Here is a 27187-nt window from a genome sequence, read left to right on the forward strand (position 1 = left end):
GAATGATGATTGATCTCTCTGTGGTGGGAATTTTCCCCATGCTTGCACTGACATTTGTGGGATATTGGGCTGCCTGTCTACGAGACGTGTGCTATTGACTATATATTAAAACAATCTTCACTGGCATCTGCTGGAGACGCAGTCGATCAGGAAGTTTATGGTCTTGTCAAACCTGTTCCACGTAGAACGTCGAAACGACTGACTGATACGCCGTTAGCACGACGATCGTTGAAGTACCGTGGTGCCACAATTCTCAAACTCAAACAAATTCAACTTTTTCGAGTAGAATGACTCAATTAGTTCCAGCAACGGATGCCCTAACACGCTGCACCTCAGCCATTTGGTGTGCAGCATATATGGTATCTACTATCGGGGCAGGCGACAATAACAATTGGCCAAACGTAGGTGTTGCCTGGTAACTTAAAAAAAAAACCCATATCTTAAAATAGAACCTAAGACTTTTAAAATCATTCATATAATATTGAAGATAATAACTGGAAAGTCCAGAACACACGCGCTATTCTGGGGAAAAATTGATCGATCAACTTCAATGGAAACTCAGTGACTTTTTATCTGCTTTGCTAGTCATCCGTTTTCGCCTTCGCAAGATCTCTCTCATTGTATTAGTACTTTATTTGGAAATTATTTTATTAAGATATGACGCACACAGGTTACATAACCTATGATATGCAAGCCTTACAAAGCATTTACCAAATTTAAGCTAAACAAAGACACATTGTTACAGTGTCAAGCGAAGCCAAGCTCATCCTGAACAATAGAAGGCATATTTCGGCTATTCTATTTGTTGACCATTTTATTGTAGAGTTTATTTGGCATTGTCTCTCCTTCTCTATTCTTATCGGTGCTGACAGTGATATTGTATAAGCGGAAAAAACAATGTATCCCAATAAAATATACGTTTCTTTTCGAAAAAAAAAATACGTAAACGATTTTTACACGTTACGTGTATTACGAGCTGGAAATAAACAAAGCCGCCATACATATTACCAGGTGCAACTAGAATGCAGATAAATACGTACATGCGCATAGGTAATGGGGTCTTTTGGAGGCCTTGGCATGAACGTTCTATTAGTAGACCTACATACAGGTAATATGTGACGACTCAATATAAACTGTCTGAAGTTATTTACTCAATAATTGCACGTCTGTTGTTTCTATTCGTTATTACATAGATAATAGATAAACGGCAGGCATAATGTGGATTAAGGTCGAAACTACGTCCTATCATTATCATTGTCATTATGTCCTGCAGACTCAGCATGTAATAATTCTTGACAGCCTATGAGGATGGCAATGGTGGCTCGGGCGTCAGTAATGTTACATACGTAAACGTTGTCGTAGTGGGCTATCTGGTTCCCCGATAGTTCGCTGCCATCATTTGAGTGTAGCGATAGATGCCTTAGGACGTTACCACAGCGTTGCCAGCCTGAGCGCAACGATGTCGAAGGCTTTAGGTGTTTGCCGTTGAAGGCAGGAACATCTTATATATATACGTGTCGCTTTGTAGGCTAGCAAGCCAAGATATACTAAGCTTTTATGATCTCAAAATAGAATTGAGTACGTTTTAAATAGAAAATGTATCAAACGGCATCGGTCCACACTTTGATACATTAGAATCGTCGTTTTACAAAAGTGGTGGCGTAGAGAAAATCGCATCTACACATTCAGACGTGCTGAATTCAAACTTTAAACGTTAAATTTACTGTGAAAATGCTGATCTGCTAAAATCGTCAGCGGAAACAAATGTGGTAAATTAATACACGACTTAGTCAGGTGGTCAACAGGTAGTTTCCGAACAAAAATTCTGTCTCAGGTAAATGTTTATCTGATCACACAGAACCCACGGCTTCACTGTGCCCTAGCCATTCAGTAGTTGCGGTATAGCTTTCCGTTGCCCTGATTCGTTCATGTTAACTTTCAGTGACCGCGTGCCTCTTCTTTATATTACACTTGACTTTAAGACAAAACGGGAGAACAGCATATGCGTTACCTATCGGCACAGGTTGATTTGTTAACGGCAGACGCTGGGTGGAATCTGTAAGTGCCTCGTGTTTTTCTCCGTCGAAAAAACTTGGGGTGAGTTCTATGGTATAACTGGGTGAATTATATAAACAGGATTTACACAACAGCCAAATAGCTTTTGTGAATATTTGATATTAAATTTTATAGCGATGAAAATAGTCTTTCGGATCAGGATCGTCGAATATCACTCAACCGCTCACTCGATAAACCGCTTTCCTACGCGGCTGTGTTTCTCAGTAGCTTTATTAGTTATCTTAATTCGATGTAAATCAATAGAGTCACAGCAGCCCACAATAATATGGGCTATTACACATAGATTTCAATCACGGGGCAGCGTTCACACATTCGTTTACGACGTCAGGGTTGATGGCTGAGTCGCAGTGACATATGCCAATTGAGAAACTGATCAGGACCAAAAAAGGCCAACCAAACAATCCATTTCGCTTCTAGCATTATTTTTGTATCGAAGTACCCCGCAAAGTTTTAGCGCATTATCATATATCGCCGATCTAGCGCTGAACGCGGTAAATTGTTTGTATATATATATATATATATAGGTGATGTATCCGACTATGAATGTCGAACAGGTCAACAAAACACAGCCCTGTTTTAATACGAAGCATTTGTCTTAGAATCGCAGTGCATCAAGGTTCTTCAGTAGAACATGGCCGTGTTACAGCTCTGCCTGACGTGAGTTATTGGACGAGCAAATGTTCCTACATAACAAAGAATATCTTCGGTGCGGACAACTATGGCTGTGAAGTCCTGCATCGATTCACTTGTCTTGGACGACAATTGAAGCCTGTAGAATATCCCGTTGAAAAACTTCCCATAATTCGAGTGTTTTTTATTTTTTTGCCGCCAAATACAACCGCAGCTGATGGTCTGCCGTTACGTGGATAGGCCGCGTTATGAGGACATTAAATTTATGCAGGATACTTAATCTGCTGACCCGTAAAACAGTGAATATGTCGTATCTATCGAGCAGCTCATTGTATGGCCGTGACGGAGGCGTTTCGTAAGGGCCTCCTTAGATAGGACGTCACTAGTGCAAGGATGACAAGTCTCCTGTTATACTCTCTATATGTTATATGTAACGTGAACAGGAATAATGGGGAGAGAAGAAACGGTGTAACGACAATTATAACAGATGTTTTGGTAAACAAATACATAATTCCTACATTACGTTACTTGTAACCGTGTCGCCGGTGTATATAACGAGTCTACCGACTGAAATTATAGGGAAAGTGTAACAACGTAATCCTGCCGGAAAATAGCCAACGGAAAACAGGGAACAATCTATTTTTTTATTTCATTCTGTTCAATTGGTTCCGCCACTTTAACACTATAATGACAAGAATGGACATTCAGTCTATAGATACGAGTAAACATTTCGAAATTATTTCAGCTACCAATATATTTAATGGCCTGCAACTGAAGAGGATGGTAACACAAGTTGCGATTCTTATCGACAAAAGAAGTTGTGAAAAAACTTCTCCATTGTTTGTCCATTAAAAGCAACGGCTGCTAGCAGGCGGCGCGATCTGAAAACTGACGAGCTTGGCTAGCGGTACGCTTCCGTTGAAGTTACCAATCAATTTCGTTCGTGCGCATCGCAAAGGACACACATTTCCAGGCGTATGCGTACAGCCTGTGTCACACGAACTTCCAATACAGAATATAAAGCCCTGCTCTATAAGTAGTAAGATTCTTGACCTTAGATTATGCTACACTAGATTTCAAGAAATCTGTAATCTACAAGTAGATTTGATATTTTCAACATAAAAATGAAATGTCTGATCTTGACGGTGATTACCGCCGCTGCATATAAATGAAGTATGAGAAACCTGAACTCATTATAAAAAAAATCTTCTTTAGTCAATCTTCGTCGGTTATTTTTCTGGTAAAAGAGGGCTGAAGCTGTAGTGTTATCGCGATCATGAACGAACCAGCATACAAAAAGAGTCAATGTCAGAATGAGCAGAATCTATAGTAGAACGTTCGCAGGATGCCCAGAGCCCAGGAAGTTCACAATGCGCACAAAGCAGACGCTGAATGCGCGAACGAGCTACCAAGCAGACTGACCATTAACAACGATATATATATATATATATATATATACATATATATTGAGTCGACGCAAAGCCAAACACATAACAGAAGAACACGAAGAATTCTCTGAAATCCAACGGTGTACGCTGTTTCTTCTTTGGACAGAGGCCGATAAACGTTGATTTTTTTTGGGAAAGAGAAACTTTCTTGCTTACCTCCCCCGACATGTCAGGAGTAAGTGACACTAAGCTAGTAGCCATCGCTGTTCCACCACTACTACTAGAACCTCTGCTACAAAACAATATAAAAATAATCGAGTGATTAACTGATTGACAAATGTTGTGCTTTACTTTGCTGCGTGTCCCCCATGATTCCCATTAGTACTTCTTATATATTCAAATAAATACACTTAAGTATCTTACAGTCACTAATACTTGAGGGGACCTCAGAGACAAAGTCTAAGGAGAACGTACAATATACATCGATGGATAGCTACCAAGTGGATGATAAATGCCTAAAACTTTTTCTTTGGCTTTGCAGAGTCCTACGAAGGCGCCTATTTCAAAATATGCTTGATAAAATACCTACAGAAGTACTAATAACAATTGTATAGACCTGTTATGCAAGATTCGATCGCGGTAGTCCTTCGTGCCTTTCCCGTGACTTCTTAAACCGTTCCATACAGAACATAGTAAATTACGACAGATATATTATAAATAATCTAATTAACCAGTTTGGTGCTAAATGTGATCAATTGCACGAATAGCATAGAACGTGTCATCCTGACAAATCCGATATCATTTCACCAAAGAAAAATTCCAGTATCCCCTTCACAGTTTAATTTTTTTACGAACGTAAACAATAGAATAACGATTCTGAATGGGGAGTTTCATTGATCGGGCGGTTATCTCAGTTATGGAAACGAAACTCCAGAGGATTGGGGGTGCTACATTGGATGATAGCGACAGTTTTATACGTTAGATCTGTCATCCGGTCGTCGGCATACGTTGATAGGTGTTTTCTTTTTTTTTTTTGCCAAATTTACAATATTATACGCGCAAACGGTTTGCGGAGAACAGGCAGAACAGAGATAGCCGCCTCTGGGACACTCGATCGAATATCTACCTTTTTACCAGTTAATCTCATATAAATTAACTTCGCTATCCTATTGCCGCTTCCAGTAAAGGGTTTAAGCGCCCAAGCAAAGATGGAGAAATTCTGCTAAGTTGTGCTTACAGTCTCAAATGTATTCCAGCGTTCGGACTTAATCAGCGTGTACTTTAGTTAAACGCTCCCTATAAGCTGGATAAAAGTGACGACCGGAGACGACGGCGACTGTAAATGTAATAACTTGAAACCTGCCGTATACGAATAAGAGTAGTCAAAGAGGACTATCGTTACGGAAACAGGCTTATTATACGATAACATATAACGCTTTTGCCTTAAAAAAGCCAAGCTTGTAGCCCCTAGCACAATTTACCTCTTAACAAATAAGGGTGATAATAGTAACATCTTTATTCGATAGGCGTGCTTATTTTTTTCGCTTCTAAAAAACTAACGTTCAGTTTTTGGCCTGTGTAAGTTAATAACGCACGATATGTTTGATATTGTGGCCTTAAGCCGGCTAGCTGTAACGTTCCAGTATTAATAGAATCAACAATTAGAGACGTGAAGTGAAAATTCAGATAAAAATAATTGATTGCTGTGACAGAAAGAGCTGATAGCAATGACGTAGAGCTGAGACCATGTCGACGTCCACAGATGGTTAAAGGTCTAACACCACAGACGACATCGGATCAAAAAATGAGGCCACTGTGCCAACGATGCCAGATCGGAAATTCGTTAGGAGAAAATCAAACAGTAACCATATACACGGCACAGCACATAAATGGCGACCTCTTAAAGCCTTTTTAAAAACTGTGTTAAAACAAAGGCCGATTTCAAGCAAATGCTTTTAAATAGGCCAGTCTTGACGGTCGTCTTTATTCAATACAATGGCTATGACTTTGATTCGGATCCTCGAACCTTTACCAACCGGCGTGAAATATTCCCTTTATAATTCTGTGGATGCCTTGTTGATACCACGACTAGGCGAGTCGACGTTATCATGCAAAGATTTGTTAAATCCTCACTCAATAACGTTTCACACATAATAATCTAATGGGCTGAAAATCCCCATTGTTTGTCGACTATCACCGCACAGCATGCTTGCATTTTTAGGCAGCCAATATCGGCTTGGATGGGCTTAGGCATATATTGTTGGAAAACTCATGGTTTTCACTCAGACACTCCAGCTGCAGATATACTTCTTTAGTGATGAGCTTGTCCTTGGAAGTAGTGCGCTTCCTCCACAGGACACAACCTTCAAAACGTTGTAGGCATAGCCTCTGGATCCAGAGCAAGCCCGTGATCACTTCTGTGGTTTATGCTGCCATCGAGGATAAAGTTTTTTGTCAGACTAGCCGAAAACGACCTGCTACAGTAGGATTTAGGCAGCCAGTAGAAAATATTAACGAAATCTATTGGTCTTATTGTCCTAAGGGAGTATTTGTATGACTTCATAACATATGGCGTACACCTAAGATTTTCGCGAAGAGTCTGTAATATCGTACGCTCGCTTATATCCGATTGCTTCACTGGTGCCTTGATAAAAAAAAAGCAGAAAGATCATTAGAAATACAACCTTAGACGGTAGCAAATAGATTTAGAGCCCGCACTGTTTTTGTTACGCTATACTGTGGCCTAATTCGGCTTCTTCTGCAGCCACATACTCATCTGTAATGCGATCCAAAGTTAGCCAGGAAGTTTATAAACTTGATAGCCGATTTCTGCTCAGATTCTGAGAACGACACAACATTGCTCGTCATTACGAGTAGATTGTGTTATTGTGCAAGGAATTGATTTTTACAATCAGCGAAACCAGGAGTAGCGGATGAGCGCGTGCCCGTGACAACAAACAGCCTACTAAAGGCGCCGTACATTGTGTATGTAGAAAGTGTGAGCGGATCTACCTGTCACCGCCTTGAAACACGATTGAAACTGAGCCGAAAGACAGAGTTTTTCGCAAGAGCCTTACACTCAACTGGATCAAAGGGCCTCTGGCAAACAAGTACATTGGTTGCGTGTATATGGAGCTGCACTCTAAACTGTAGTATTTCACTACGATGCCCGTTAAGAGGCATAAACTGTGAACGCATAATATCATAATCAGCAAAGTCAAATATTTTAAGCGAACTACCTATAAAAACCTTGATTTGCCTAAAATAACATAGACTTGAGCGTGAACATATGCGTCAATACCTCGTTATGGGAAAATGTAGGTTTAGGATAATTTCAAAGCGAAGGGATTTTTAAAAAGCGCATGGATGCGACAATGACAGATAATTCTTATACGGATGCGTAAATCTAATAGCTAGTAAGTGAACACATAGTACAGCATAGAACAATTGCCATGCTTCAACTTAAGTTGACCTCAAATATCTAACGAAGAAAGCGAACGTATGTACGCTGATATGAGGGATACATCCACACATCCAAATTGACCGTCATGATCGAAAATTGTCTATGTTATTCATTGCATTAAATTTTAGGCCCGATTTAGCCCAGAATGAAACTCACTAACTTCACAGTGATGTTCTCATCGTACTCGGTTGTTTCTATAGACAGAGCCATTGCTTATTCGGAAGCTATTGTAAGATACGATCTCTGTCCCGTTACATTCTACGGCCAGGCTCGTTACATGGACTTGGCCAGCAGCGATAAGCACCTATAAATTTCTAACGTTTGTTTAATCTAATTAGCTAGAATGTGTCTCTAGACAAAGTACAGAGGAAGCAAAGTTCGCACATCTATTGGGGGGGGGGGGGGTACGTTTGCGTCTAAAGAAGCCATATTAGCATTCTTGACCAACAACAGATTCACGACAGCATTTAGATAATCGAACAAAGAGGCCATATACACATAGAAAAATGAAGGTTTTCGAATTGTAGATATCTTATAAACGTCTTCGACAATTTCGAAACCGACTGAAACGCCCCCTACCGCACGTTGCTTCTACGTTGCAGAAGCTCAACAAAATGTTATCGTCGCTTTTTTCTTCCAGTCGATCGACAGACTGTCGATACTGTTGAAACAATGCCGACAACTTACGATCAAGTCCTCGTAGTTTTCCTATCTAAAATTTCTCTTGTTCAAATATGTCAATGTGACAATTATTTTTGTTTAAAATTACAGAGTAGGATGTTCCAGTGGATGGATTTTAAGTCCTTGCCTATTTAACCAAAAGAGTTTTTAAGTGCTGCGTAGGACCGAGAGATTGTCTCGAACAAATCAAATCTAGCGAAACTTACACAAATTATGGAAGGTAAGATGAAACTAGCGAAAGAGATTCGAGCTTGAAATGAAGCTCACTTAGTTTTATAAATAAGCCCAACAACATGCACGTATGTCTCTTGAAACTGAAGCAGCTAATGAAACGTACATCAATTAAAGATGATTTATCAGTTGTACATAATAATACATGCCAAAAACATCAGGTACCAACAGGACAGCTGCCGAGAAAATAAGACATAAAACCCGAACATCTTTCTGCTTTTTTATAATACGCTAAATACAGAGCTTACTTCGATGTTAATGAGGCATTTGTCTGAGTCTGTGTGTCTCGGACCTATTAAATCCTGGAACTCTCATCCTTGAACCTGGTTCGTCTATTTAGCTCTAAAGAGCTGAATTTGAGTACGATAAAAAGTATAGATTATACGACAGGCTCACGAGAAGCGATGAAACATAGTGAGGTACGCAGATTTGGATCTGTGTTATAAACTGTCATCCGACCTGACTGATCATCATACATTCGACTTTAGATCTGCAATTTTTCTATCGCACATAATACTAAATATAAAAGATCCTCGGCGATTTCTAAAGGATGCTTTCAGCTTATCTTCCGCGTTTGAAAATGCCGCTGATAACTACACCGAAAACAGCGCGCCTTTTAAATCACCTTTACATAGACAAGTTGTAAGAGAACGACTTACCACATGGTGTATAAGACCCTTGATAGTTACTCTAGAAAACAATTTAAAAAACCTGGTCATGGTAACGAGTCGAACTTAACAGAGATTGTCAAAAAATAAATTTATTAGTTATTATATGTACGGACCACATAGTAGATTGTAGACGATCAATTATGGTTTGCGTTGTACGCGGATACACAAAAACCAATCAACACTTACCCTATAACGAGTGCGACAGCACATTGTCCATGTAATTGTTGCTCTGAGTTTTCGTTGGCATCGGTGGCCGATTGCATGTATTACCTCGGAACCATTTTAGCTTTGAGAATACATTAACTTCAATCTTTTATTTTTTGGCTCTGTGGAATATCTGTCAGTTAGAAAAACAACATATCTCACTGAGTTATCTTAATCCGTTAGAGTTTATTACTGGGTCTCGCTCGAAATTTTAGATGACAAATGCGACAAGCACTTTCGACGGAGGTACGTCATCTCATAACGCTTGACTAAGAAATCAGTCATTTCGCGCAGTGACTGTTCCTTCGTCAACACGCGCTCTGTCTTTCGGACGTCTACTTGCAACGTCACTTACGTATCTTCGAAGCTAATGGTGACACTAGCGCGTCGTTCTTTTGTTTTCAGCCGAGGAATTGTTTTCGATGTACGAACTCCACACTGTTGTTACCTTAAACAAGTCGACTCGTCTAGAAAGCGTTTAGTACTGAATCAGTCAGAAAATAGGGAAACTTGTATGTAGCATAAATCTGCTGATGACTGACCATGTTGCTTTTTCGTTATTTACTAGCTCTTTCTCACTTGAACAGTAGCTGTCTGTTTACAATGTGTATTAAGCAACACCTCGGGCCTCTTCTGTTGTCATGAAGTCCGGACGGGGCTGGCTTCTACCTACGGCCTATTTCGGTTGACTCCGCGCACAGTGCTTTGCTATGCTTCAGATCGGATAGCAGCGTCGTTAGTTGACGAAGGGATTTCTGACTTGCTGATTATTACTTGAATTTCTATTGGGAACCTGCTTGTTGAGGCGCCATGCTATTTATGCTATATTCTATTGTTGTGACATTGGCCAGTTGTGTGCGCACCGTCCAGTGACGAAGATGTCAACAGGTGTTTGGCCTTCAACGATACAGCACAGATTTTTGTCGTATTACAGCTATACTGCTCAAGACTTCTTCTTATTAGGCTTCGGATACGTTCTTCAGATGAAACCCGTCAGATCGTCAAGTCTGTCGTAGGCAACGTGTCTAACTTATAACTGTCAAGTACTGATCCAGGACTGTTATATTCAGGCGTGTGTATCTTTCCATGGCTCCTCTTGAACCTTCATTCAGGATGTTACGGAATGTCGTACTCGGAAATTTTTGTAGATGAGATCTGTCCGGTGTTGTGGCCAGTCTGCCGATTATTGTTTCTAGCTTTTTTTTTTTAGCCTTCTAAGTGTAAAGAAGACGAGAAGGGAACGTTAGGCTACTCTCTTATTGCACTAAACCGTCCTGTACTTTCTATACATTGAAGCCATGTAGTAAATCATTTCTGACCACGGTTGTCGCCATAGCTTCTACTTGTTAGCTGACTGGATACGGTACGCAGTGCTAAAGCTACCTTTCTGCATGCCGATAAGCGTCCATTAAAATGTCTGCTTCTGTGAACTGAATTTTCCCAAATAGAAAACACAGATTTTAAAATTCTGTTACACGAACAAAAGCAGGGACCGGCAGAGGGACGAAAACGCTTTCAGGACTTCTTAACTTGACTTTATTGCTTCTGGCGGTGCTGATCGCTCATAGGCTCTCATGGCCAACTAGCAAACGAACGAACGAAAGAATGTCTCACGGAAGTCAACGACAGCGGTCTCTATCTTCTACCTGACGAATGGAAACCAAAACGATGGTAGCGCAAAGCAGACTAAGGTCTCGGCGGGTCCTGCTGCTCGCGCGTCCTTACTCAAACACATACATACACCCACACTCCGACTGTTCACTGGTCACCGCCGCCGTTGCCGCCGTGTGTCGTCAAGTGGGAACGTACAACAACTATCATACAACAGCGCAGACACATTGTTCAGGCGGTGCAGGCAGCACGCCAGTAGGTAGCACTGTTAACTGTACGATCGCCACTAGCGGCAATTGTACGATAGCAGAAACGGGCGACAGGGACGCGCAGCAACTTTTCGGTGGTTGCTCGTCTGGTTTAGCTCGTCAAATCCGTTCGTTTGTGTCGGTCGTCCTGCCCCTGTAACTGGCCACCGAAGCAGCAGCGAGGACGGCGGCAACGGCCGTTGCCAACCAAGTCGTCATTGACAAAAGCTTAGCCCCAAGCGGTCCGATTGGTGTTATGGCGGTGGAACTCTTTCGGTCGAAGGTTCTGCAGTTGTTCGAGCAGCTCTTCCGTTAGCGGCGGAAGCTGCTGTTGCGTTGACTAACTGTGCAACGCAGGGTAACACAGCCCGGCGTTTCCTAGCGCCGCTTCCCTCGCCACTTCTCCGACGTTGTCGGCCGTTGCTGACGGTCGCTCACGGGCGCTGCGCTGTCTGTGCTGTTGCCGACGAAGGCCGATGCGAGCGGAAGACCGATGAGTGGCCACTATTATCGGCCAGCACCGCAGGCTGCCGCAGGCACGACGGCAACTACGAGATCGAACGCGTTGACGACAAGAACTGGCGTCTGCTTAGGTCGGCGCGCGCGAAAACAGCGACAATAGGCTAGGGTGTATCCGGTCGAGCTCTTTCACTCGTTCAATCGCGTGTTAGTAAGCCACTACAACAGCTTGCTAGCTGCTAGGGATTATTAGCCAAAGAGTAAATCTGTTCCTTCTCTTGGGTTACCATGTCATAAAATTCCACCCATGTAAACAAGTACCTGGCCGCTGTCACCGCCACCACCTCCTAAAGAAGCAGTCACTTCGCTCGATCCCACCACGTTACCAAGATGGTCATCATGGCGGCGTAACGCAATCGGCCACAGCTCACGTACAGAACTAGTTCGTTTAGCCGCGATCTCTGCCTTCGGGCGACAGTTTTGCAAAGACAAAGTCCAATAACACGCCTGAGTATACGTCAAACGGTAGTTACTTCACTGGCGTCGGTGTCCTATTTAATATCTAAGAACATGGGCTTACGACGAGCGAACGGACATATATTTGTATCGCAATTCTATTCTATCTAGGCATATTTTCACTTCGCTAGTATACGACAATCTGACATATTAGCTAAGGGTTCGAAAGGCAGTTATTGAACAAAGAGGAGTTCAGCCTTAATCATGCCCTCCATTATTTTACCGCAACGGCGTCTTTGTCAGAAGTGCTTACTTATATTATATCATAGAAATCTTCCAACTGGAAGGAGACGTGCCTTAGCCTAGCGTAAATAATGGCACGGATCACATGACAATCGTTTCGGTGGCCAGCTACCTCAGCAAAGGTTAACATTAGTAGAACATGCTGTGGCATTACTGTGTCCTGTCGCGTAGATCGTTAATCATTAGAGAGTCCTAGTGCAGAGGGCATTGCAAAAAAGGTGCGAGGCACTTGAATTCTCTTCCTAAACGCCTAGCTATGTTTCAATTTTGTATTCATGTTGTACCCAGTGAGTGGGTCTGATTGGCGTTTTAGCAGCCAATCCGTCCTAACGGTCGAATCTATCGCGGAAAAAACCGTAACAGAGCTGACTAGTACTCTTAGTGAGTAAAAATTAGATCGACCCATTATGGCGCATATATATATATATATATGTTCGTTTTACACAATTTTTTATGCCACCGAGCAATGTTTGTAAATTTTAAACAGTGATAGGTATTACTACAACGATCTCGTTTCGCCGTACGGTATACTACTTTACGGTAGTCGTATGCTCATTTACTTATGATTTAACTACGTATTGATAGTCAAGCTCAATGTGAATCAATCTTTCTAACTCGCTTAGTGTTTCTAAGCTATCTTGATTGGACTTGGTCATCTTTTACTGTTCGAGCTATGATTTTACCCGCCCCACCTACCTCCTGCCCGCGAATTGCGTTGCTATGGAAACGCAGACTCAGATCTTCATGAGCTAAGAGAAACGCCCCATCCGACTTGAACTCGTGCACTCGTTACCTTAGTGCTCCGACCAACTTCTCGGTAACATGCCACTGGTTCTGACCAAACCGAGCGAACTTGCAATGGATACTATTAAAATTCTTCTTAGGGATAAGTCAATGTCAGCCTAACACACATGAAGTAATCACATATAGAACAATAGCGCACACTTCAGACGCAATTACATCAACGAGGGTTTATGAAAGATCAATTCTATTGGCAAAACGTACTGGGAGGACACTTTGATAAATCTGCCCTTATAAAGGAATCTATGCAAGCATGAGCTAAGTGGACTTGGGAGAAAAAGCCACTTAGTAGAAGTATAATACAATAGTAATATTATTATTAAAATGACAAGCACCGATGCAGAACCACAAGGAAAGAAAAGAAGGCCTGATCTTGATTAGGGAATGCGGCCCAAAGCCTCGACAACAATACGACCGTGGCAAATCAACACCAGTCTAAACAGAATTCACCCATTAAACCTTTAAAATGAAGATTCACTTTAACAAACTCGGCTAAAGCTTGGGGCTTTTTCACGTATTTCTAGCATGTGCGTATTGAAATCCTATTTGTAGGATTCTAAAAATTTGCCTTATCGTACAATATATAAAAATACTATATTAAATGTAGTGCGGACGATGCTGTCGCCTAAAATGCTTGTAAATTTGTTCTGACAGCATAAAACACGAATATCTTCGTTATGATTCTCTTTTTATGCGTTGGACTTATTGCATAATATCCCGGGGCATTCGGAAATTTTTGTTAAATTAAAAATAAATTTCCTTGTTAGGGATATCGATTTAACCCAAGGTGGACTTAGCTCCGTTGGAAACTGAATCTTGAGGAATTCTGTCAAATCCTCTCGAAGCGAAAAAGACTGCCAGCAGTGGCCATTAATTAGTAGACTTGTCGAAGAATAGTCATAAAATGATGCTGCTAAGAAGGCAAACTAGTGACACATATAAATATTCCAGCGAATGGAAAAATGGCGCGGAACAAAGATGGATCATTTTTTTGGACGTACTCAATTTGAAGCTGAGTTGTATTTTGACATTATAAGAACCTGAATCGATTAGAAAACGCTCCAGTCGATTATTTACATCGACTCGTAGCTGTCGATGTAGGCTAGATCTATCGAGCACTGCTCGGGTCTAATGAAAGATATGTCTGGCCGAAGGTAACGGAAGAAGTAGAAGGGCACGATCAGTGTCTGTGTGGTCAGATCACCTGATACAGCAAATTAGATAATCAAATGAATAATACACTAGCGCCAAAAAGTTATCCTTTGTTTTCTGCTGTATATATATATATATATATATATATATATACTGCACCAGCTAACCCTAGTACATTACTGTACTCAACGTAGGACCGTGCCATGTTTATATATAAATAATTATACTCCGATAGTATAACACATGCGTATCCTCTTAGCAAACTGGGGGGACGGGGGGGACGGGGGGCGTTTGAGTTAACTCAACTTAATATTTACATAGATAAGAATATTTAGATTATAGCTGTTTCTTTTTTACACACCCTGAGCAACTATTTACCCAGCTTAGCGATAATGTTATCGAAGGCGACTACTACACATTTCGCCTTTTCTTAGATTTGCGCGGCCTGAGAAAAAAGGGTAAGGGCCATTGCTAGAGGCATTCCCGCGTCTAGGCTTGTCCTCGTGAGTATCAAATTAAAAGTTTCGAAGTTCGGTATGTTTTAAAATCTACCCTATTCATTCGACCTAGCCTTCAGCGGCTATCAACTATTTGGACAACTCAAACAAGAGCCCTATTTGAAAGCTTTCCGTGTTTAGGGTTTGTGGTGCCCTGACATGATTCTCGGAAGGTAAGCCTGCAAAAACAGGCTCCTCAAACGTATTAAGCTTCTGGAAGGTTGTACCCTGCTATGTGACACTAACTTTTTTAAGCAACTGTTGAAAACATTCAAACTGCCTTATTTTTTTGTTAGAGCAGACTTTCAGCGGACAAATTTCAGGACTGTATAAATTATTCTTACAGCAAAGCCAAAAAAAAAAAGCCTTCGAACCGAACAGCGTACAAAAAATTTTATTCCTGCCTTAACATCCGTGACGCTTCACACAACTAAAAGAAATACATTAAAAACAAGTCAGGTCAATCAAGCCCAGTGTGCTTTCGTTGTATCATTAGCATTAATGTTATTATTTTAATACGTCACGTTTATATTTAAATATAAATATTTAGAGGCTTCCTCTGCCCTTGTAGGCGAATTTTTTCACAGACAACGAAGCCACCTGCGGTTCCACTTGCAAGTCTGACCGCGCTGATAGGACTTCAAGCTAAACTGGGTTGACTTTCCGGGTCGCTCCTGAATAAAGCCACGCCACCCATTTTACACAACCCCTACAGTTGGTTATTTTCAGCGTCTCTCAAAACGGCTCAACTTATGCTTTTATTCGTCAAATGTGATACTAAAGTAATAGCAAATTTCAATACTTTTTGGCTTAGATTTGATGTACTTGCCAATTTGGAAGACCAAAATATAACATGAATCAAGCTTTGCAGCTTCACAGCGCTATGGGCCTCCAGCGCGTCCCACGATACCTAAAGTTCTTAGTGACTAGTATTATCATTACGTTTTGGCGGACACGTAATAGTCCTGAAAGGCTAATAACAGGCGGTAACTCCTCAAAGATTTTTCTAAATCTCACTGAGCGATTCTGATAGTGCTTGTCAAATGATTTCCTTTGCGGGCCAATCAAACCCAGAGTGAATCGGCCAGTCCTAGGCCGATTATGAAGATCCTGATAACGTGGAGCGTCAGCTCCCGATAAGGAACGCCCTCACACGAGACGTTCCAACCGCTACCTTAACTAGACGACATCGGTTCTGAGTGCGACATTAATACCCGAGTCTTGATCGATCTCTTGATTCGTGGCTACACTTGTCTCCTGTTGCGGAGGTCGCGTGTCCTGGACGAATACCTGTATTATATCAACAATTTACGTTACTGTCTCCTATTGGGGGCGAAATCTTGAAATAACATTGGCCCAAAGAAATAGATAAGCGCACCATGGGAGTCCAGGCCAGAATCCCCTGTTCGTCACAGAAGCAATGTTGCCATCGAGATTACCACGCCACATTAGATGTCTCGCCCAGTAAGCAAGTGAAATAGTGATTATATTTAGGGTTTTCTTTTTTTTTTTTTGCAATTTCAGGTATAATCCTAATAAAATGTACACTGCGCCTATCTATTTCCCAAATTATAATTCCCAAGCTATGAATGCTATTTGATCTTGTAATGAGTATGTAGTTTGTTTGTAAGCAGCTTATCTCAAATTATTAATCGCAAAATATTTGCTGTCAGTGTATATCTGCTACACTAAAACAAGCAATAGCAACCCCAAAATTGGTATTGTATAATATATATATTTTATAATATTATATAATAGATGCTATAATAATAATAGTCGCTTTCGCATCACATAGATTAGGTGACTTGAAAAGCCTTATAGAGCTTATAGAATAGAACAGGAACTTTAGAGAAAATAGGTTTACAGAACAAAATTTTGAAAGTTAAAAGTTCCGATCAAAAATTAATAGCTGATTCATAAACAGGTGACAGAACTAATGCTTAGAACAACTTCTGCAATGATTATTGTCGAAGTCAAACGAGTTCCCGGCATATTAATCATAGGCATCAAGGCACAGAAAAACAAGAAATACTTGAAATTAACCTGTAAGCCTTATTTCCGTTCGTGCTATTTGTTACATCATAAAAGCTCCGTATATCAATACTAATATACTATCGTAAATATAGTACACTTGGTATATAATATAAGAATAACAGTCGATTAAAAAACATGGCTTCCATGTTAACTTACCGGCTGGAAATCGTTCCTTTTGCGTATCCTTCGAACGGTAATCAAAGCAAAGACAGCCACCAAACAAATGAGCATTAGACCTAGACCCACTCCGATGATTACTATGGAGGTTTTGTTCAGGCTTTTTGTACCTACTTAATATAAAGAAAGGCCAAAAGGGACAGTTAGTATTGTGTAGCCTAAGAGATCAACTGGAATTCAGAAAAAAAAACGAATAGAAGAGAAGCGCTCGTGTAACTATTATGTCATAGCGAACTATTGCAATTAGAGTAAACAAATGAAATGTATCTTCCTGTTGTTTATCTGACTCTACAGAATCTTCTCGGAAATCTCCCCGCCATGTTTCGATTTGAAGAGAAAATCCAATAGCAATATTGCCGTCTCGATCGTAAAAAATACGTTCTAGTAGTAATTTTTTACTGGTAGAAATTTTATTTCAAGCCATTATTGCGTTTTTTACTAATTACTCATATATCAGTTCGCACTTCGCGGTGTTGGCCCTAATTAATGGCGATCTTCATTCTATGTATAATTGAATTGCAGTGTCCTAATATGCATCTATTAAAAAAAAGCCTTGACTGACTTGATATGGTTTTGAAGGCAACAAGACAAAGGTAGATCGTGGGTTTGTTGGAGAAACCCCAAATAAACCTAACAAAATTTGTCCTGCGCAAATCTTCTAGCAGGAACAAATCCTTGATATTATACCGAAAAAGCAATTCTGTGAAATAATATACACAGAAACAATATCGTTCTGCGGCCGTTAAAAACAAACTGTACAGTTCCGCCAAAGCCCTACGGATTGTTAAGTCTCACTTAAAGCAACAACCATTTTAATCATATACTAATTCTTTAAAATAAAAGGAATTGTAGAATCTGAAAGTAACAGATGAACGCTCATTTATAAATGTAATGTTACTTAGCAGGGGGAATATAGTTCTTCAAGATACTTCTTAGGCTATGAAGAGGCTTCCTGAAATATATAAGAGTGGCTTTAGTTTATAGTTGGAAAAACAAAGGATAAACGTGTCCATTGTAACTTATACCCAGGGATTCTCTTGTCACAGCATTTACTACAATCGAGAAATTCCTGATTGCAAGTTATCGCTGTATATCGAATTATCGTCATATCTATGATATGCGCACAAAAACACAATTGCTGTGCCCCGTTAGAGGATTTGTCCAGCAAAGTTACTGCAGCACATGGACTGATAAACGAAAACCCGATAGGCGTACGATGAGGTGGTGAGACCCACGTGCTAAGAATGGCGTAATCAGTTCGAACTTTATTAGCCGCCGCCCCTGTGTTATACCTTCTTTCTTTTCGATGTGTTGCTAAACTTAGAGTTATCAGCGGGGGCAGAAAAGTTGAAGTTGCAACTCAGGTACTCGCCTGTGCAGTTCCATAATTCGTTTTACGGACGCACGTTTTATAGGGTTAAATTACGTGGACGAAAGGTGCTCATTTCGTAAGAAGCAATCGGAACCATTTGAACTTTACATAGAGCTAGCGCCATTCGTACGGAAAGTATGGAGGGACTTTATGTGCTCAGTAGTTACATACATCAAGGCCGTTCTGCGTATATGAAGCGTATCCTGAAGGACTTCCCATTGTACAAGCTTTACTAAAATCCTGTTTCAGGCCGCTGTATCAAATGTCAACTTAAAAACCACGAACACAGCATAAGGTGCATATGTTAATCGGCGACAGATCTGATGCACCTTCTAAAGTCATATGTTGCATGCCGTAAGGGCATCCTCGCCATATCTGTGCTGGTTGGTCGGAATATAGAAGCAATCTTTCACCTTAGACGCTGTGTGATAAGATGAACGAAGAGTTTTGTAACAGAAGCTTTTCCTCGTGGTTGTCTTCTATAAGGATGGCTCGTACGGATTGCTTTTTCTCTTGGGGATATAACTTCGATTCGTGGACCCGTGTCCATGGTTTAAGCAGACATTGAACAGACTTGTTCAGTAAAGAAATAATCCCACCCTTCAAGTGTTCACTGTGGATCGAGTATGATCCTGCCGCTTCGTACGACTGCTGCTTCAGAAAACATAACGGCTCAAAGACGAAAAATTCTACTTCCAACGTTTTGCGCAGTGTGATTTACCAGCGTACGAGAACACAATCGGACGCGTGGTCGATTAGCTCTGTGGATCTAATGGGACATGATACCTATATCTCCCTTTGCGTCGAAATTTGTCTCGTTTCCTTCGTATTTACATTGCTAACATACCCTCCTGTAGCTGACGCCAACTCGACTATTCGAGGAAGTTATATAGCGACTTCAAATTCGTGTGACGCTTAGTCTGTTCTTTAATCTAGCGCAGTGCAGCGCTTACAACTCTTACGTAAAACTATGGACGTGGCCGATGCGACCTCAAATAGGCGCCAGGCTATTTCAGCATTTGGGTCAAAATCTTGTTGTAAAAATCGATAGGACCGGGAACAGGGTGTTCAGCTGGAGCCGAATTCAGTTCGGTCCAATACCTGAAACAGGCCGGCGTTGTCTTTTGTAGAGTTGTTGCTCGCTGGAAATACAGTCGTTCTACTCTAAACTGGTACATACCATTTCAGAATGTTCTTATCGACTAACTATTTTTTTTTCATTTGCAAGTTGGACGTCAGTATGTCGATCGCTGGTTTCCTCGTATGTCTCTCAAACGAAGAGCCGTTGATACTGGAAAGTAAACGACACTCGAAGTCGTTAAGCAGAGCGAGTAATGCGCGTGTACGTAAGTTGCTTAGTCTCTCAATTTCCATGTTCAAGTTGTCAAAAGTTATTGGGTGGATCGTCGGTGACCTGATGACATTTTCGTTGTTTTATAATGCTATGTTGATTGCCTTTCAATATTACCGTATAATTATCACACTGGCTTCCCCTAGTTTTCGATCGTAAAACACCGATATCCTATTAGTGTGGAGGCCTCGCCTGGTATATAAGTGCGTAAATAGCGTAGAAACCACGCAGCTCGAAAGACGACTACCCCAGAGCGCACAGCCGGATTGAAGGCTAATCCCGACTGGACGAAGCTCACGTTAAGTGACTAGGTTTTCAGCTCGGCGCAGGCGCATACTCGGTACACAGCTGCTCGAAGTTTTTCGGTCTGAAACTTACAGTTTTTTTTATTCTTAGAGTTTTTACTCCTAAAAAAGGCTTTTGTTCTCTCTGTTAGGATACATCTATTTTTTTTTTTTTTTAGTACTTCTCCGTTATGACTGGATTGTTAATATTTATTTTAACCACCCTAGAGCCGTTTCATATGCAATTTTGATGTCATGTCTGGTCGTTTCCTCAAAATCGAGCCAAAAAGGTTGCCAAAACACAACGGAACAAATCCACTCCGTATACCCAAGACTTCTTTTAAAATATATAGTACATGAGTGTATAACAAGCATCAGTTTGCGGGCTAAACTTAGTTTAAACTTGGTAAAAACAAACGATAAAAAAGCGTGTTCATGTTACACCTTCCCAAAGCTTTTTTGTCATTATGACTCACTTATTATAGTGTCGTGCAAAGTGTGACACAGTGAACTCTAACTTGTCGAACTTTTTACAGGGTTAGTTGCTTTATTTTTAACTAAATCATTACTGGTAATCTCAAACCTTCCTATGTAAATAGTAACTTATCGATTGCTCTGTCACTCTGGGGTATAAGGTTTTGGCAGCATGCTAAGATTTGAATAAGACTCCTATTGAAAAATTTTACATCAGCATTTGGCAAGTATGGCGAATGACAGAGAGCGTTCAATTACCCTCCATTGAATTTTTGCCACCATGATTCTTACGGTGTAGAGTCCTGTCGGCGTTGTCCTGTAATAGGAATGGTTTACCTCCATATACAAATCTTGATTGCGTAATGCGGGATTTATTCAGTATCGTTTCCAGTCGTTGACAGTACACCTCAGCTATAACCGGCCATCCAGAACTCAAAAAGCTTTAGTGGATCACACCTGCATTAGATCACTAGATAGACACAACTAGTTTTTACGGCTGTTTCTGCTGCATTTTCTCTGAGCTGATTTCCCCTTTTTATTTAGTTATATCCGCCGCTGATGTGGTTGTATGGTCACTATTTTACAACACCTTTTTTTTCAACATCAGTTATCATTCGGTGCAACAATGGACAGCTGTTGTAAAATGAGATAAAGGAGAGACAAGCGTTACTAGGCATTTACTTTTAATCCCCGTTCAAGTTATGTGGCCAATTTAATTTCGAATAATTTGAGTGAGGTATTTTTACATTGACCAAAACTGAGGATTGAATTCGAGATACGTCGACTTCGATCGCAGCTGTCCATTATTCATATTCGTCAGAGGTCTTCAACGAGGTTCACTTCTGATCGAGAAATTTCCTTCCCGAAATTTTCTGAGCCAATGACTTACGACGCTTCTGGTTTCAGAAGTTTCACCGAATAGAACGTACTGTTTCCGCCCCCTGTAGCTCAAATATGAAGCTTAGAATAAACCTCTCTAACCTTCATGCCTCACTACATGCGTTTTAAATAAATCGGCAAGCAGACGAAACCTTTGACCTCTCTTGGACATTGGCTAATGTCGTGGACAGCATATTACGTATCCTAAAATTTACCCGCCTTTCTCCCTTCTAAGGGTTTTTGTTTATCAACCATTCAAGCGCTAAGTTTTGTTAAGTGCTTCCCGTCCTATAGAATTTAGTGGTCCCGATGGAAGCAGTAAGGTCTCTACTATTGCATAAGCTAGCTGAACCCCATTGTGACGTATGTCTAGCAATGAAGTGCATATGTAGGTACAATTGCATCTGATTATTTGAATAGGAGCCCGATTTTGATGCAAGATAAAATTTAAAGAAAAGAGACACATGATCAAAATCTGTAAATGAAAGTTATCTATTTTAATTAGAAGCAACTTCGACTCTAAATATACTATTAGTGCATCGAGGAGTCGCTTCAAAGAGTCGTTACCAAGAAGCGGTTACCAGATTTTAGAACGTCCGCTGTTCGTGGCGGAAAGCTATGTGAAACTTAATCATGATATACAATTATGAAACGTTTTTGATTTTTAGCCATAGCTTTCTTCACTGATATTAGTGAGTATATCAATATAGTACGGAAAAACGGTGCTATTTTCAAATTCCTTCCGCAGTTTGTTGAAACTTCTAGCTCTAAGTTACGTAATCGTTCCACCACGATATAGAACAACTATTCGTAAATGTATCATTCAGCCCGCAATCTGTGTAGAGGAACCAAGCAAGTTGCCTCTTTAAATGATGACCAATGTGCTACTGCATGTTAAACCTACTTATACTGTGACTTTTCAATGGCGTTTCGAAGAACTGCTGAGGTGTCCAATCGAAATAAGGACATTTATGAGAAATCGCATCATGTCGGAGGGGTTCTTCGGTAGAACTTACCATCAGCGGCCGCCATTTTAGACTTTTGTACAACGACGACTCTTGGTGCTTCTGTATTAGGGTTCCCCGTGACAGATGCGTTCATACCACAATCCCTTTCATCGGAATAGTCCCCGCAATTAAAAGCTCCGTCGCATCTTGAGGTCTCGGGTACACAAATTTGGCTTTTAATGCATTTGAACATATTATCTGGGCAATCCGTCGTAGAATCTAGGCAAAATGTAGAGGTAGAAAAAGGCGAAGTGTTATTGATGCAATGACTGATTACTTCATACGCATAACCAAATTAAGAATTTGTCAATGATTCATCGCACATGGAGCGAAGGGGAGCATATGATAAGAAAGAGGTGGCAGACGCGAGTTCTCAGGTTTCGACGAAGTGCTTACGAGCTAGCCGACCGGGTGTCAAAACTAACTAGTTAAAAAGCTAAAGGGCCTTATTATGGGAGGTCCTCTATGGGCTATGGGATCTTGCCAGATTTTCGCTGGACTCTTGAGACACCGACTACTACTACTACCAGCGTAAATACGGCAACGCGCGGTATTCTCGCACGCATCCACCCTACCAAGCGGAGCGATACGGCAGGATGATCGCAAATAGGTCATTGTGGCTATCTATGAGTGGAGAGATGGACGTAATGTCACCTTGTATTAAATATGGAAGTAGGCTTGTTTTACTTTAAAAAGTGCAACTATCTGAGAAAGATCGCGCCAAGCCTGGCTAATTATTGTTGCTCAAATGAACCTCTGCTCCAGCTGAAGTGTTCTACAAATGTAAGAGAAAGGCACTAGGAATCATAACTAACGAAACCCGGAAGTTTTGTCACCCGATTCCATTGTAAATATCTCTCCCATTTGTATATAAAATTGAATAAATTATTATTATTATTATTATAAAATATTATTATTATTATTAATAAATTATAAATTATACCGGTGTATTTTTTTAATCATTAGTAGTGCGGCCCTTGTATGTAGGCGTTATCGTAGTACGGGTACAGTTGAGTCTTAAGTGACGTTGCTTTTACAGTGCCTTTACTATGAATAGGTAAATTCCCATATGGATGAAGATAATGGCATAAAATTATGGTGTTTACACGCAAAAATACCGTTTCCCTGTAATAATAGTTATCATCGGCGTGTGATATTATTTGGACTACAAGTACCCGCTTGGATGATGCTGGTAACGGTGATTTCCATGTCGTGCTCGGGCTTCAGTTCTTCCTTCCGTGTGTAGAAGAAGTTCAGCTCGTTCCCAAAAAACTGGCCAACTTCCCCGGCCTTTGAATAAATAAAATGTTTAATTTAACGATCAGTTAATGATTTGGAGTCTTCATAAATCGCTACTGCTGCAAAAAGTACGTCCTGGTGTAGGCAAATATAAGGTCTTACCAAAAATTCTAAAGCAGTTTCGATATTCTCACGCCTCTCTGATAAGGAAAAGATCTGACAAGGTAAACTGGTACCATTGTAACCGTCGTTGACGGTCTTTTAAAGCGTAAACCCATTTATCAAATACATAAAACTATTTAACTCTTTGTTTATAAAAATATCAATCTACACGAATGATCTTGAAAATCGTAAGTCGTGAATGGTCGCCCAAAAAGCTTTGTCATTTTTGCGCTATGCGCTATATGTGCAGGCCATAATTCTGTGTTAGTTAGATAAACGATTGGGGGAAGACAGCTATACGAATATATATATATATATATATACGTCCCTATAGTTAGTAATGTACGAATTGTACATATATACATACATATATATATATATACACACATATACAGGAAAGGGTGTAGTGGGACTATATGGGCCGAATATTCTTCAAAAAACTCTTCTGTCCTGCTGCCTAAATGGGCTTAGCTACAATTAGTACATTTTCGATAAAACGTCACCTTCCAACATTTGTATCATTGATACATTTAGCCCATGTGTATTATATATATGTAAGCTATAGCTATATGTGCCACTGGGTTAAGTGGGCCATTAATGATTTTAATGCAAGGCTAAAAAGAAAATGCTTTTCTACGTAGAGAAAGCTGCGATTATGGCTATAGACAACAATGCTTTTATATAGTGATAATAATACACATACACAGGTTCCTACTGTGCCCTGAGACCATATATATCTTTAAATTTTATCTGTAGAATTAACATCAATAGTACTCAGTTTTATCTAAGCCCGAAAACAATGACCTACTTATCCCTATGTCATCTGGTGTAATATAACTTCTTTAGTTTGCCCTCGAAGGTACCTCTTTAGGAAAAGCGAGAGGAAGCGAAAATTTTACGTTTCTCAAATCAACGAAAATCAATCTCAAAGCAGCGAAATCAACGTTTCTCTGCTAGAAAAGACGCAGTGTCCCATATAGTCCCTTGCACATAGACTTGCCTTTCCCTAAATATATGTGAGAAATTGTTGAATGGAAACGTACCTTGAGAGGTCCGTGATAATGGCACATACGATGCGTTTCGTTCTTTAATGCATTAACCACCTGTGTTTCGGAATGGTACAGGACAAGGTAATGGATTATTGCAGTTTATATACCATAATACGTGATCGGCGCTAAATAAGTGTCTAAACTGCATGAGACCTTGATACTTTTCATCAGGGTTCGAGTAACCCATTCTAATGGGTTTTGGCAATAGGTTTTATGGCTTGCACGCGGACCACTATGACCGAAGCAGTGAATGGCCGGATCACCTCTGTACTGTCTACAATAGCACACCATAATTTGAGAAGAAACATTTAGACAGGGTAGAAGTTTTAAATACTTCGACGGCCATGGTTGTATCTTCAACGAAACTGAGAGTTAACCACGCATTTCTATAGTAGCATGCCCCGTAATATTTATACAGATTATCTCGGCTACCTTTAAATAATCGTTTCTAATAGAGATTAGTTCTATTGACTTGGTAACTTTGCCTCACCATTAAGAAATGAGTCAAACACAACTTCTGGGGCGAACTTTCGGTTAAGTGGAGGTTCCGTATTGTTGCTTGCAGACTGTAGTTCTTTTTTGCTTTGAACTCGATGAAACTTCGACATTCTGGCCGAGCTTCAATGGGGTGCGTGTTATCTCTAAGCTGAATTGTCATCACCGTATCGACCACTACCGCGTCTACAAGGCCGCACCGCGTTTCGAGATAGTCTGTGCCAAAAAGTAAATCGCATTTTAATAGCACCGTCATCTTTGGGTTACAAGTTACAAATAGCAAGATAAAATAAGTCGCTTCGTATCAACTGAAAACTGTCAGCTGGCTAAATTGAGCTAGTGCGCTCAACTTATACTATAACTAGTTTACTTACGATAAACATTTTGATCTGATGTGACGTCTGCTGATACGGCCCCCGCCAGAAGAGCGTATACGATTACTGTTCGTTTCATAGTTTTTGCTGTCAAACTTTCCAGCCGGTCGGTCGAAACTGCAATATCGAAGTTGAATAACTCCAAAAATTGATGAAAGGTATAATAGACAACTTCAGCAGATCTACGCAGTCAATGCTTTACTCTAGACGAAGTCGAAAACTCCAGAAACCCCCTAACGGGTAGGTAAGTGTTTTCCGTGGATAAAAACTGCGATTCAACACACTTACTTTTTTTCCAGTTGACTCGTAGGGCATGTATCTTGACTAGTCCAAAATAGATATCCTAAACCGCGTTCACAGGTGCATAAAAAAAAAAAAAGAAATAATAGTACCTCACCACAAAGCCCACTAATAGAGAAATTTATCTTCTGTGCGCAGGACAACAGGGCAAAAGAGCGCCTAGAACAAATACACTTGCGTTTGTAACCGTCGAGTGGACGCCACAAGGGACATCTCTAACAAAAGCTCTTGGGATAGCTGCTACTGCCATCGCTGCGGCTCCCGCTGGGACCTTGGTGCCTTAACCTCCTCTAAACACTTACTGAGGAAACAATCGATTTCGATAAAATATCCAAAACACACTATATCCTATCGGCTTGGCCTAAATCGATGACGTACCTACAGTTGTGTACTATTGCCGAGATCGTATTCAATCGAAGTTTTTCAGTTTCTAAAAGAGTTGATGTCATAATCGTTATAGGGATGCCTGAAAATACATTTGACCTAATAGGCACCTTTTAAACAACCAAATTTGCCTAGTGTCGCTTGGAAACCTGACTATTTTAGTGTACTTTGTTCCATGGCCAACACCTATACCATTAAGTAAATCAAGCAGAAACCGACAGAACATAAAGCTGTGTCAAAGAAAAAAAAATACCAGTTCTGTAGAGTAAAATAGATATAGTGTATTAAAAAAAATCAACTTTGCAGCTAGCTGCAGTACGTCCGCTACATACAATTGTGTCCTGTATTCAGAGCCAGAGAGTAACACAATAAGAAGAATATAAAAATAAATTTTTAAAAAATCTCTCGCACGCTCTAAGCTGTGACGCCATTTGTCAGTCTCTTCACTAAAAACGTTTTGAGACAAGTGGTAGCCCTTCTCGCAGGCAAGAATAGGACGCAGCGTAAAGGCTCACAATAAATAAAACACAATATTCGAGTTCATTTTCAAAATAACTAATGCTAATAATTACACAGTAACGAAAGCGGTATTCCAGTGATGCTGTTTCACGTTAAAACCATCTATTGCTTATTGTCTAGCAGCTTCATACACTGTCAATGGCAGATTATGCCACGACTTATCCTGTTATATTGCGACGACCGATTGATGGCCCACTGAAACTTCCAGCGCAAGAG

At 40.5% G+C, this 27187-nt stretch overlaps 2 protein-coding genes across 6 annotated transcripts in view; both read right to left on the reverse strand.

The window, feature by feature from the left end:
* LOC111263493 (putative phospholipid-transporting ATPase IM) overlaps positions 1-11677 on the reverse strand; it is a gene marked incomplete at its 3' end in the record, with an annotated part of 49261 nt that extends 37584 nt beyond the window's left edge. The window contains exon 1 of the mRNA XM_086969665.1: positions 9327-11677. The remainder of the gene's footprint in view (positions 1-9326) is intronic.
* Positions 11678-15242: 3565 nt separating this feature from the next.
* Positions 15243-27187, reverse strand: part of LOC111263496 (uncharacterized) — a 14226-nt gene continuing 2281 nt past the window's right edge. Inside the window, exons 2-9 of one of the 5 annotated variants that reach the window (XM_086969666.1) lie at positions 26057-26111; positions 25769-25885; positions 25390-25610; positions 24894-24953; positions 23625-23739; positions 22459-22668; positions 17062-17195; positions 15243-16161 (exon numbers count right to left, since the gene is read on the reverse strand). In XM_086969666.1, coding sequence (XP_086825792.1) covers positions 16051-16161; positions 17062-17195; positions 22459-22668; positions 23625-23739; positions 24894-24953; positions 25390-25610; positions 25769-25847 — 930 coding nt within the window. In that variant the 5' untranslated portion in view covers positions 25848-25885; positions 26057-26111 and the 3' untranslated portion in view covers positions 15243-16050. Of the gene's footprint in view, positions 16162-17061; positions 17196-17470; positions 20179-22458; positions 22669-23624; positions 23740-24893; positions 24954-25389; positions 25611-25768; positions 25886-26056; positions 26299-27187 lie in introns of those variants that run through there. The other 4 variants (XM_086969668.1, XM_022838608.2, XM_086969667.1 and 1 more) reach the window with 4 other exon arrangements.

This window comes from Varroa jacobsoni, unplaced genomic scaffold (assembly GCF_002532875.2).
Source record: "Varroa jacobsoni isolate VJ856 unplaced genomic scaffold, vjacob_1.0 scaffold_770, whole genome shotgun sequence".
In the NCBI taxonomy this organism is placed as follows: Eukaryota; Metazoa; Arthropoda; class Arachnida; order Mesostigmata; family Varroidae; genus Varroa; species Varroa jacobsoni.